The sequence below is a fragment of the Alligator mississippiensis genome, chromosome 3, assembly GCF_030867095.1.
Source record: "Alligator mississippiensis isolate rAllMis1 chromosome 3, rAllMis1, whole genome shotgun sequence".
In the NCBI taxonomy this organism is placed as follows: Eukaryota; Metazoa; Chordata; order Crocodylia; family Alligatoridae; genus Alligator; species Alligator mississippiensis.
In genome coordinates, this window is record NC_081826.1 from 79,730,551 (window position 1) to 79,744,433 (window position 13,883).

The window sequence follows — 13,883 nt, forward strand, 5'->3', positions numbered from 1 at the left end:
GGTACATAATAGCTTTTAAAAAAACAAGTGCCAAATAAAACTAAATCAGAGGTTCTCACGCAATGGTCTGTGAAGGGGCTATCTGGTAACATGGTGCTAGTTCTCCTTTTTCCCAGCATCAGATATTTCCACTGTAACTTTTCTATGTAAGTAATTGCTCTTATTGCTTTGGGAATGTTCTGTGGTCACAAATGGTAAGAGGTGGTCCATGTAACAGTAAACAAGTGGACAGGTAGTACAAGACAATCTCTCTAGGTAAATGTGATCATACTATGCAAAAGTTTGAGAGTCCTCAGGCTAAATCCTGCCCATCCTCATGCAAAAGTACCTAAGAGGTAGACAGGTTCCTTCCTTTTCCTGTCCTTGTGACAGGGTATTAAGCAGAATTTGCAGATTCACTGGAGTCTGACAGGTTGCACCGTGAGTACTTCTACTATGGCCTCAAGTTTGTAATCTCTGTCTACCATGTGCCTTAGCACCTCCACCACTCCAGCCCCCATTAGACAAGTAGTATGAGGGGACTGTATGGTACAAAAGCTGTTGCATACTATTGAGCCCAGATGAGTTACTGGCAGTGAATGCTGGAATGATTTAAAAAACCACCACATGGGGCTACGCATGAAGGAATGAGCACAAGGTGTGCCTGCTATACAAGGTGTGCTTGCTAAACTGGTCAGCTCATTTGCTCATGTCCATATCTTGCTTTAACCATCAGGAGAAGAGAGTACCTCCAGCAGGTTCTCTCACCACCCCACAGTAAATGAATATTAAATCACAGTAGCTTAGCCCTCAATGAAAGAGGAATTGTTTACTTGGTAGTGTCCTACTGTGCAAAGATTGGTTTCTTCCACAAGCAGATTATATATTCATATATCTATATATTTATTTTTGCTGAGGCTACCCATTCTGCTGGCCCATTTGTGTAGGGGCAGTAACAGCCCTTTGCAACATAGTATCTTGCAACATGCCACACATATAGTAATTCCATTTTTTTCCCTGCTGTTACCAAGCATTCATGATGCTGATGCATCTATGGAATATATGAATGCATTTTATAGTGGTTGTTATATCAGGAAAAAACAATTCTTTGCATCAGGAGGGTAATTTTTTTAATACCAGAGAGCAGTCACTTGCTCCCAGTTCCTTCCAGTTTTGGGGGGTTTTTTTGGAATCCAGTTTTGAGGAAGATTTCAAGTACCTTAAGATAATGACCACATCTTCTTGTGTGTTTGGATGGTGCTGAACACATTTGGATGTTCAAGCACAATACAAAGAAATAAATAATAATAGTGCATGTGGGGAATCTGGGTCCCAAGCTATTCTTATTTCTTTTCAGGTGGAAATCTGTCAATTGGAAACATGCATGTTCTTGTTTTGTGTTTATTATCCCATTGTGGAAGCCATGCATAGGTTTTTAAATAACATTAAAAAGCCCCTCTGGTTCAAGTTGTAACGCAATAAATAATTTGGTGCCTTACAATGAAATATTGTTTTTTTCAGGATGAGACTGCTCCAGCTGACAAACAATATAAACAAGAGCCAGCCCAGGTCACTTACTCAACATCGGCTGTTTCCAGCACGCAGGAGGTGTTGTACATCAACGGAAATGGGACCTACAGTTACCATAGTTACAGAGGGTTAGGAAGTGGGCTGCTAAATCTCAATGATGCTTCTAACAGTGGTGAGTTTTCTTATAGATGTGTATGTTCGCATGTTTGTACTTCTATCACTCAGTTGGCTGATTCTTAAGGCCCAATTTTGCAAGTACTTTAAAAAAAAAAGCTTAATTTAAAGAAAAAAAACACCCAAAAATCTATTAGGTCAGATCAACAACTTATAGCTATAGCTTTAGTAGGACCTACCCCATGAATACATTGTCTCTTAAGTGAAGCACAAAAGGCGCACATTAGTGTTTTTGTAGTTAATGAGTGAAAATACAGTAGCCTCCTTTCTAAAACGTAGACCTAATTCTCAGCTGTTAGAAATCAACTTGGGTTCATTGCCTACAGTAATTTACACCAGTGAGGATCTGGCATGACAGGTGTTAAATTAGTAATCAACATTTCTATTTACCATCGTCTAAAAATAACGCAGGTAATTGTGCCACCACAAAGGATAGGGGGGGAAGGGAGTAGTGGTGTCATTTCTTTCACCAAGGTTTCTTTCTCATTACAATAGTAAACAACAGTAGCAAGCAATGAATTGTTTGTTTGGAGTAGCAAAAGCATTGTTTTAATATGAATACAGAGCATAGGAAGTGATTTACCCTTTGTGGTAATAAAATTATACTCTTATCTGCCAGTCCAAAGTGATCACACTGAAAGGCTGGGGATTTCTGCCTGCACTTCTGTTCTCCAAGAGGAGGATTTAAAGAATGTCTCAGAGGACAGGGATTAATGGGCTTTTGTCCTGGTTGATCCTTCTCTGGATGAGGAGAGTGGTGCCTCAGGTATAAAAGGAAAGCAGTGTTTTTTAAAGAAATTAATGATGAAGGCCTTTCCTTGATTTTGTGTGCTAATCAGTTTTCTTGAGCATTTTCACAGTGTTATCAATGCTATGGGGACTACTGCTTGTACAGAGTTAGCAGAATGTGATGTTCCTACAACATGCAGGCATATCCTGTGCTTAGAAATATCCTCTGTCTCTAAAACTGGTAAAAGAGTTGCACGGAATTTTTTAAAGGCTTTAAAAAAAGAGCATTTTAAGCTGTCAAAACTCTTAGGCTTAAAGTTGGTAAATTGCAGTTGTAATTTGTTTCTGCATACACAGAAGACATATTTAAAAACATATGCTGTAAATGACCTCTGATAGAATATTTTCATGGGAGTAAGACACCCTGTAGAGAGCTGGAATTCTTAAGTATATCTCTCACCTTTTCCATTGCCTTTTTAAATTGTGGGCACAAGGGGATTGATCCATTTCTCACTGAAAGCAGTGGATGCCTTCCCATTAACTTGGACAAGAATAGAATTGGGCTCGTAAACAGTTAGCCATGTCTTATTACTCACCCGAGGCCATCAGTGCTGTCTTGTTACACCTTACATAATACTAGATTGTGATAAATTACTACTGTTTTTAACTCTGCTCTTGTCTTCAAGATGTTTATAATAGAACACATTTCCATTATTTCCATTTTTATTGAACTACATCACTTGGCAGAAGTATTCTATTTGACTTCAGTAGGCAAGTTAAAAAATTAGATGAAGTTGTCAGCACCCCTGTTACTTTAGCTATTGGTTGCGACGATAAGCTTCCTTTCCATTATTTTCTTTTTCTCTCTCTCTCTGTGATTTTCAGGCTCTTTACCACAATTAACAATCAAGTTAAGTTAAGTGTTTTGCAGCAAACCAAGCACTGGTTGAAACTTTCCCAATACTACACAGCTGAACGTATTCAAGAAACCAAGCATTAGTAAATCCACTAGAGACTGTAGTTTCACTGTGGGATGCTGCTGTTCCACCTCATGTGCAGTCCCAGTGGATGCTCACCTTCTGTGTACTGAATCTTCCCTCTTCACCCCACCCTCCACCATTGTGTGTCTTGTACTGAACGGTGCTTTCCCATTTCCCCTGTTCCCCTGGGTGGCTAGCAAACCATTTCTCAAATCTGGCGTAGACACATACTTAAACAGACCCTGGCAAAAGAGTGCCCACCCCTTCCACTAAAAATAATTAGGCTTTTTTCAATGGATATTACTCCCCTAAGGATATATGCATGTGTACAGCTGGTGAAATAAATCACATAATCCAGACCCATTTCTGAAATCCTCTTATCACAAGAACTCTGGGCACCAGAGTTCAGAAACCTAATGCTACTGTCAACAATCTGGCTAACTATTGACCTGTATCCCATCTGCCAACTTTAGGGAAGGACACTAAGAAAGTTTTGTCAGGGCATCTTTTGCAGATTCTTGATTCTTCAGATTTCTGTGACAGCAATCAGTTGAGTTATTGGCTCGGCTATTGGGTAAAAGCTCTATTGGCTGCATTACTCCTTCTGATAGTGGAAGAAGCTAATGATTCCTTTAGACATTTGAGACAGCTGACCATGAGATTTGCTGACTTGGTCAAAGGCACTAGCAGGAGTGGATCAGATTGCTTTTGAGTGGCGCTGTTGATACTTACCCTCCCCTCTCTCCCCAGCTCAAAGGAACAGTTGTGGGAAGTTTTTGCTCTGCTTGAAGGGCTCCTATTCATTGTGTACTTGAGGCTGCTTGCAGGCATCGTGAGTTCCCTGTATAGAGCCGAAGTTTTGTTTGTTGATGTCTTCACTGAAGGAGTTGTTCGGAGAATCGTTTCCTTCAGAATTTAATAAGCACCATCAAACATTCTTGCCATGTTTGCAAATGTTCTGATAATGTAAAATAAGTCTACACCTTACCCAGGATGTGTGTATAAACACATGCTGTCTGTTGTCTATATCTGCTACAAAATAAGCCTTATGCAAAAGCTGGATAATTCTTATGGTTTGAATACCTATTTCTGTTATATTCCCAGTAATATAACATCTGCATCAAAATTGACATTTCTTTGACACGTTTTGACTCATGCATTTGTTTGCCCCCTTCCCTGATGAAATTCTTCCCTAGTCTGAACCCATCTTTCAATCTTAGCATCCCCCAGCTCAGCTACTCCCTGTCCCGCTGCCTGTCCCCTTTATACCTTGCTGTTGGAGGATTTGCCTCCTAAGCCAGTGCTTCCATCTGTGGCTAATTATAGAATGGTAATTAGCTGCTTATACAAGTGAATGGGATGAGCCATCATGAAACTGCTCAGCATGAGCCTCAAGGATGGGGAGAATGATGCTCCAGCAGCTGTCAAAAGGGGCACCTTATTTTTCAAAGAGGGAGTGTGGGGCAGAGCAGAAAAGGAATTGAACAGAGCATGCCAGATTTTTCTCTCCTTCTCAGTAAACAATGGCCATTTTTTTTCTCTTTTTTCCCTTTTTTTTTGCAAAGTCTACAATAACATGCTTCACTTCTCTCTCTTGCTATGCAGTTGCTGGGCTGGCACAGCCCCTGACAGCCCCTGGGCACAGACAGAAATGCAGGTCCCATGAGTTAGATCGATCCTCCTGACCCAACAGACATTAGCTGCTGGGTTGGGAGGGTGGAGGATCAAGCTGCAATTCGGAGCCAATCCAGAGAGAGAGGTTATGTTTCTGCAGCCTCTTCCCCAGCCCCAGCCCCAGCCCCTCTTCTAGCCCCCAGTGCTGTCTCAGGATGGGAGGGGGAGAAGGCAGGGGAGGAAGGTGCTGGAGGGTGGGGTGGGTGGATTAGAGTCCCCACCTTGGGAGTGGGGGGCTCCAATCCACCTGCCCCACCCTCCAGCTCCAGCTGGGCAACCCCCTACCCCTTCGCTGCTCCCTTCCCCCACTCCCATTCTGAAAACAGCACCCAGAGCTGGGCTGAGCAGCCGTGCTCCCAGCACATGCAGACACAAGTTAGTGAAGGCGCTTCGCTTGGAAGTACCTTCATCTGGACCCTCATGTAATGAGGGTTCAGATTGTCAGGGGATTGGGCCCTTGTAAAGTGCTCTGCAGCCACTTGAGTTAGATCACAGCTGTAGAGCACTTTCAGGGGCCAGATTGGGCAAACATTGTCACTTCTGTCAGCACCCTCAGTGTGAGTCAGGTTGTCAAGGAGCTACAGAGAGTGGTGGAGAGGCCAGGAACCTTTCAAGCAGATTGCCATTGGCTCTTGTAAACTGCTGAAGGGGGTCTGACCTTTTAGAAGGTTGAACCCTTTTGGGGCAGAGAGATTTCCTTACTATGCAACTGAATAGAAAAATTCCCGGAGACCAAATCTGGTCATGTAAAGGGGCTTTAAAGTGTAAAGGAGCCAAAATGCAGCTGAGAATCAGCCTGCAATGAGTTGTGCAAGTTGCATCCCAATCACAGAGGACTTACTTAGCCACAGCTTACTGCACTTTGGCCATCTGTTGAAACCTGGGCAGTCATCTTAAAAGGACAACAGGCCAACAGTTAGGCTGGTCCTGTGTAGCGAAGGAAGAATCCTGGCTGGAGCTACAAGTCATCTGGGTACTCCAGCTTGTTTCTATTTTTAAGGCTCTGCCTACTGAATGTGCCCCTCCTGACAGAAGCAGAACTACTTGGGTTGATGAAAATGACGCCACCCACAAAGACGCACAACCCGTTGCTCAAAAGTACAGAATTTGAAGACTGCCATTTGGCCTTAGCTTTGCCAAGCTTGGAAATGCCTTTTCAGAGCCTTCCTTTCCCAGAGGTTCCCAGTTGACCCCTGGCTCCTTTTTCTTGACAGAGTACAGAGGCCACTCTTCTTACCAGCACTGATCTTCCTGCTGCTTTTGCAGTCCTTGCTGGAGCAGATTTAGGTCTTCTCCTGCTGCCTCATCAGCTGGAGGGCCCCTGCACTCCATTTGGTACTTTACATATGCAGAAATCTCAGTTGCTGCCCTATATCCCTCCTTCAGAAAACTGAGGTTTCAAAACATCAGAAGTGTCTACTAGTGGCAGCCTGCCCACCACTGCATACCTCTTTGTTGGATGCATTGGCAGTGCAGCTACTCTGTCTCAATTTCTCCAGCTGATGCTGAGCTCATATCCTCCATGGATATGACCTGTAGCCCATTTGCCACAGAGCAGCCAGTCAGCTTGTGAGATAACAGAGTCCTTCAGCCAAGTTCCAATGGACAGACAAATCTTCAGCCCACCTGCTTTCATCCACCTGCCATGACTGACTGTCCCCAGGACCAGTTACCTGTTCCTAGCTTGCCGCCAGAACAGCAGTCCTGGCCCATATGGTTCCTTCATACCAAAGACTTGGACAGACTGTAGTCCCTAGACACTTCTTGGCTCTAGTGGAGACCCCCACTGCAGCCTGTTGGTTCTCTTGTCCTCAAATGCTGAGCTTCCTCTTCCTTTTAAGTCTACTTTGCAAGCCTAATAGCCAGTCCAATGACGGTGGGACAAGACTAATTAAGTCCATGCCAAGTCCTTTGTTGAGACTGTTGCAGAGGTGTTTCTCCCCATCTGATTGCCTCTGCCTTCTGAGTTCCCAATATTTGAAAAACAAGGGTGTGAAGAATTGACATGCATACCTATGCTACTGCGAGTCAGCCTAGGAATTGCGTGTAAGCACATCAGCTGCATTTGCTGTGTTAAACATCACTGTACTGAAAGATGGAGGGATTCATAGTCCTACTTCTCCAGACATGAGTGACTAGTGCCTCCTGAATCTCGGGAGGACACCCACAGAAGCTGCCCCCTGTCAGGCAGGGCAGCAGCCCTACTGACAGTATCAGTGTCAGCCGTCTTGAGGGCACCGGCCCCGTTAGGTGGGGCATGTGCACCCCCTACCAGTCGCCTATGTCTCCAGAGCTATTTGTGATATGAGGCCTTGATACTTTCTGGTGGGGTGGATGAACATGACCCCCTCAGCATGACCACAAACATGCAATCAAAGGAAAAGGTTACATGAATCTTTTGGGTGATGATGAGTCTTTTCAGAGCTGCTTTGGATTGATTGTATTAGTAGCAGGACACAGAGTAGGGAGGTTTGCCCTGGAACCTGTTAGCGGTTAGATGGGACATGGGTGTGGCCAATGGGTTTAATGATGACTAAATGAAAGTGTTGTATTTGGTGTCATCATGTGCATACAAGTGATGAGGTTTGAAAATTTAGCAGATGTGGTGTTCTTTTTAATAAGTGAGTTAATATTTGACTGCAATCAGGGGTGTAAGCAGCTCTTACTCATTCCTGTTCAAAGACAGTGTGAATATATATATATTATGGTCATATTGGAGCATCATGCAAAAAAGGCAAAGTGTTTATCCTCTACCTTAACTGGCTGCATCCTGGTTTTCAGAAACTTGAGTTTTGCTGAGGTTGACATCCTGGGCGTGAACAAGTAGCAACTCTAACTCTGCTTTAACAAAGTGTTTTCATCCCTGAGGTTCCTCGCGTATTTTGAACAGAAGGAATTTTTTTGTAGGAGTTATAGACCATAGACACAATTGTATTTGTTGTGTTGGTTTCTGTGGGAGATAGTGTGATTGGGTAGGGAAAGTCAAAGAGTGCTGCTAAGTGATTCCTAAATTCTCCTGTTTGCCTTGCTATAGTGGAATGGAGATTGTGGTTACACAATGAAAAGCTTGGAGCTGTTAATAGAGCTAGCAAGAGAAATCAAATGTTGACAGTTTTATTATACAGCAGTTATAGTAACTTCAAGCGTGTGAGAAAAAACGAGCGTGTCTTTTTCCTTACCCGCTCTCTCCATTATACAGCCTTAATTTCACTGGCTTATAACCTTACTGAGCTTTAACTGTTTGACCTGAAATTTTCCACCAGGCATCTGCCTCGGGATAAATTTTTCTCAAGATGTTTCATAAAAAGGTTAATCCATTCTAAGGAAAACGGTAGAGGAAGAATATTTGTTTTTTCCCATGTTTCATTGAGAAGTTCCAGCTCCTCCACGATATGACACACTAGTTTCAAATACTGTGCATCTGAGAGGGGTGGCAGGTGTTGCCCTGGTATCAGGGGTGTGCCTTTTGCTGTCTGCATGAAAATACTTTAACATTTGATCAGCCTATACATCTCCTTGGATTTGGCAGCTAAACTCTCTACAAATTCTGTCTGCACTGGGCACACTCTGACTCCTAACAACTCCCACATGTGTCATCCCTCCAATGTGACTGGGCAAATCATAGGTATAGCTGGGCAGCCATGATGCATGGGGCAGTGCTGGCTGCTGCCCTACCAATTGCAGCAGGTAGGGTCTGCTTTTTTGCCCTCTCCCCTACATCCCCCACACACACCCCCAAAGGTAGCTCCCAGGGCTGTCCCAGTTGCCCCTTCCGCCTTGGTCATACTACTGGGTCATGTTTTACCCAGGGCTGTAGGAGCTGACCAGGACATTCACTGCAGTTTCTTCTGGATGGTTAGGCCTGCCACCCTGCCAGGTACAGAAACTGTGAGTAAGGAAACCTCTCTTACTATGCTCACATTGATACCCCATGGGCATGCAGCCTGGGTTAGAGGGGAAGGAGTAAGGGGCTTGATTCTCATGCTGATGAGGGAGAGAGAAAATGTGCTGGGTTGCAACAATGGATCAAGAGTTGGGGCAAGTATTACTGGCCTCCTTTTGCAAAGGAGAAACTGAGACTCAGAGAAGTCAACTGACTTGACCAAAACTAAGACACTCCACTTCCTATATGATTTAGTAATATCATCCAAGCTTTCCTTCCCTTCACAAACAATAAAAGGAACAGTTGTCAGATATGCCCGTTCCTTCATAAATTGTTTGGATACCAGTTGGTTTATAAGGTTTTAGTTATGGTGATTCTTGCCGACATACCTAAATCTCCATATTTGGAGTCTGGATGAAATACCTCTGATGGTATATATGGGAAGGTACCTTATTTTTTCACCTTTGTCCACACAACAAAGCAATCCATTCAGATGGATTAACCTACATGCCCATGGTTGCTGAGAGTCATGCTCACTGGAGCTGGAAGTAGCCATTAGGAATTATCTGCAAGCACTGCAGCTATATTTGCATTGTTAGGTGTAGCTATACTAAAAGAAGGAGGGATTCACAGCAGTAGTTCTCTGGAGCTGTCAGTGCACTGGGACATATTCCACCCACCAGTAACTTGGCTCCCCTCAAAACATCCAACGTGGTCCACCCTTTCAAAATCCTTTGACTTTTCCTTACTTACTCGATGGCATGAAGAATGGTCAGCACAAGCACCAATTGATCACCACATCATCTCTGACCCTACAGTCAGTCAACCAGGATTTAACTGGCTGTGCCATTATTGGGCACTTCTCAACCATTTTCGAACTGGACAAGGTCATTGTGCCTCAAACCTATACCAGTAGGGCCTCCACAATGACAACAAATGCCCTTCCTTGTGGGCAAGTTCAAACTATGTCCCACATTGTTGACTCGTGTCCATTTGCTATGCTACCTGGTGGCCTTCAGGTTCTTCACACTGTGATGACATCACCTTAAGATGGCTGAAACAATATGCTGAAACCACATATGCTAAATAAATAAATCCTGAGCTGTTTGACCAGGGACAGAAGTTACACATAAACCAGTTTAAGTGATCAGAAACTGATTTAAACCTGTAACATAACATAAGTTCAAAGCACATTGACCAGTTTCAAAATGACCAAAACTGATTTAAGATAAACCTGGTTAAATGTAGTGTCAGACTTAACTGATTTAGGTCAAACCAGTTTATGGCATTTCTGTGCAAGATCCCTTCCTGGTACAAGTGAAATCAACATCCCAGCATGCCTTGCAGCCCTGAGCTGGGCTGGGCTGTCTGCTAAGGCAAAGCAGGGGTGGCTCTTGCCCCTCTGCTCCCTAGCCAGAGCAGAGAAGGCTGGTTGACAAGGGGGTGGGGGTGGGAAACCCAGCTGGCACAGCCCAGTCTGCCTGGTGAGGATGGAACTGCCCCTACCAGACTTCCCTGCTGGAGTTGAGGGGGTGTTGGGCATGGGCCAGCAGGCTTAGGGGGAGGGAGGGTGATTAAACTCCCCTGTCTCCCCTCTCTCCCACTGGCACAGGGACCCCAGCCAGGGTCTGCCTGGCTTTCCCCCTTGTGCGGTGGGTGGCATGGCCAGAGTTGGCCCAGGCAGTGCCTCAGGCTGCTGCCCAGGCCAGTTCTGGCCATGCCCCCCTGCTGCACCAGTGGAGGAGAAAGCTGGGCAGACCCTGGCTGGGGTCCCTTCTGGTGGGGGTGCACGAATCAGACATGTAATCAAAGGAGGGGGTGCATGAATCTTCCACATTACTTCCTGTAGGGGAAGGGACAGATACTGGCAGATCTCAGTTAACACTTCTATCCCCAAGGGAGTGTCATTTGAAAATATGTGATGCCAGATAGCTATAGGCATCTTTCTGTTCTACCATGTCTGTCCTCAGGCTACAAAGCTGTTTTCTACCAGTTAAAGTAGCTGAGGTTTTTTGCTTCCCAGTGAGTAAAAAAAGTAGTAGTAGTGAAGAAGAAAAGCATACGGGTGGAGAGAAGGGGAGAGCTAAAACATGTGCATTTCATTAGTCCCTTGTATTATTGATCTGAAATGTCCCAGGACTTAGAACAGTAGCTTCACATGCATCTGCCTGTGAGGAGAGGGAAGAGGAAAGAGAAGTATAGTAGATGTAAAATTGTAATAATAAATCTTACATACAATAAAAATGTGGCTGATTTGGAAACAAAATCACAGACTTTAATATTTGTGTTTGATTTAATTTTATTGGAGTAGAATACAGAACAATCTGAATATATGTTAACCACTTGTAGAGGCACTCAAAGAGGAAAAGTATTTCAATAAAAATTACACAGTAAAAATGCTACACATAATAGATTTCAAGGTATGGGCATTCACCCTATTCATGAGGAACATGTCTTTTGTTATAACTAAGTGCCATTGCTTTTTGCATCTTGATTGACAAAAAATGTTGGTTAATTGTCGGGGGGTGGGGAGATGGGGGAATAATTTTACATCTTAACACAGATGCTTAAACATACTTCAGTCTTTTTTTTAATGATCTACTGCTGTTATAAATTAATGTCTACAATAGTAACAACCAATTTGAGGGTCACTGATACGTTTATTAGAGCATTATTTGCTTCCAGTGGGCTATTAACTATCAAATTGGTTGTTACCACTGGTAGTAAACAATTCTGAAGGGATTTTTGCTGAAATAGTTCACATATGGCTTTGCCATTCATGAGCTATCAGTGTTTTAGCACCATTGGTGAAATAAACTGCCATATCACACATCTTACCCACATTCTGGACTATTAAATAATTTACACAGCTAGCAAGGAGTGTATGAAGCAATAACTAGTTCACTTCAAATCTTGCAATTTACAGCAAAGCCATTTATCCAACACTGTATTTAGTGTCTGATAATTGATTGTCTCGTCTGATAAATTATTGTCTCTACCCTTGAAGAGTGGACTCCTCCAGTTTGTATATTTTGAATGATTTTGGTTAAAGCTAGAACCATTTTAACTTTACAAAGGAAATGAGGTTTATGTAATGGAACTGATGCGCAAAATTCAGAGTATTTGCTAGTTAAAATGTTAGTCAGTTGGTCTCTGTGGTGGACAGAGAAATGATACCCAGAGGGTTTCATAAATAATATAAGATGGAATATCTGTACTAGCACTTTCAGCTGCTTAAGAATTTGTGCTGTAGTAAGTGTTCAACAGAGAACAGAACTAACTAGATAGAAAAAAAATCTGCAGTGAAGGGAATATGATACTTTCTTCTTTATTTCATGAAGAAACAAGTGTGACCAGTGAAGCAACATATGAGTCATTATGTTCATAAAGTAGGCATGCCTAGCATTTAGAAACACACAAGAGGGCTGCTGTGTATCAAACCACACCATTGGGGTAGAGGAGTACCAATAATGGGCAGGGTTTTTTAGCCCAAACAGAAGAAACTCCACCACCAAAACATGTTTGGAAATCTGCCCCTCGTGAAATCCATTCCCAGCTCCTATCATAGGAGCTATTCCAGCTCATTGCCGGTGCTGCCAGCCTTGTTTGTTCCTGTCACTTTCTCACACAAATGGCACTGTGTCTCCCTCCATGCTGCTCCTCACATGAGACATCCTCTCTGGTTTGATTTATTAGGCCACAACTCTCCCATTCAGCTTTTTGACTGAATAGATATAAGAAACAAGTTCCATAACTAGCGGCTAAGTTGACAGCTGATAGAGCCAGCTGGCACGTCACTGAGCTACAGTCCCCCAAAATGCAATACCTACAAATGCATACTTGATGCCATCTCTTTCCTCTTATCCTTCCTCAGTGAGTTGTCTCAGTACAAACTTTTTAGGGTAGGGATCATGCATGTGCTTGCACAGTCCTCTGCACAGTGCAGTCCCTCTCCTGGTTGCAGGTTTCAGTGATATTAAATCATTATGGGGATGGACCCAGAAAAGAACTGCCATTTTAAGCATCTAAGTCCAAAAGTTATCTCCTAAAAGCCTGAAGTCCCTAGGCACATGTGCCTTTGCCAGTGCAGCCCCGTACATGCCTAAATGTCTGCTGCTGGGTGTGTTCAGAACTGCTTACATTTTGACACTGCCAAAAAGCTAAGCACCTCTCTCATGTCTGAACCTGATAGGAATTCACAGATGGGGCTTCTCCCTCTGTTGCATGCAGGGCTCAGTCTGGCAGGCATGTTTACACTTACATAAAACAACCCACAGGAGGAACTGGTGGTGGTGGTGCTGGTTGCAGCTTCTTTCACTTGTGCTCAGTAGTTAGAACATTCACATGTGAGAAGGTTCAAGTCCTTCCTTTTTCTAGGGGACTTGAACCTATATCATTCACTGTGGTAAGGAGAAGATCCTGATCTTTCTTTTTTCCCTAACCAATAACCATCTAACATAAAATGCATAAACACTTTTAGGAACAGGGAGCTGAAGCCAAGTAGTTTCCCCCTCCTCTCAAGGAATGCCCTTCTTCACAAGGTTACAGGGCCAGGCCTCTCTGAGGATCATCACCTTGTTGTGGAGAGGCTTGTGTGTTCCAGTGACCCTGAGAATGATGCTATCTGAGCTCATGTTCCTGGTAGGGCCACCCATGGCAGTAAGGTTGAGGGGGAGGTTCCAGACAAAGACTGATCCAAGAAGTCCTCAATGGTGGAACAGGCGGAGGAAGGCTGTGGTCCCAACAGCTATGAAGTCAGAAGAAAGCTGCAATGGAAAAGTGGCCCCAGTCATCGTGGTTTGCCATGCCACTGAACCCAGCCACCAACCACCAAGACTGCATGGACCTGACTGCGCACCAGAGTCCCCACGCTAAACATGCCACAGGCAGGCTTCCATTAGGTCAAAAAAAGCCCTGTGGCAATGGAGGATTGG

General features: G+C 43.8%; 1 protein-coding gene across 3 annotated transcripts in view; it reads left to right on the top strand.

Moving 5' to 3' along the window:
* NOL4 (nucleolar protein 4) overlaps window positions 1-13,883 on the top strand; it is a 292,716-nt gene that overhangs the window by 273,040 nt on the left and 5,793 nt on the right. For all 3 annotated transcript variants that reach the window (XM_006267299.3, XM_006267300.3, XM_019498702.2), the window contains one exon: window positions 1,501-1,681. In XM_006267299.3, the coding sequence (XP_006267361.1) occupies window positions 1,501-1,681 (181 nt within the window). The remainder of the gene's footprint in view (window positions 1-1,500; window positions 1,682-13,883) is intronic.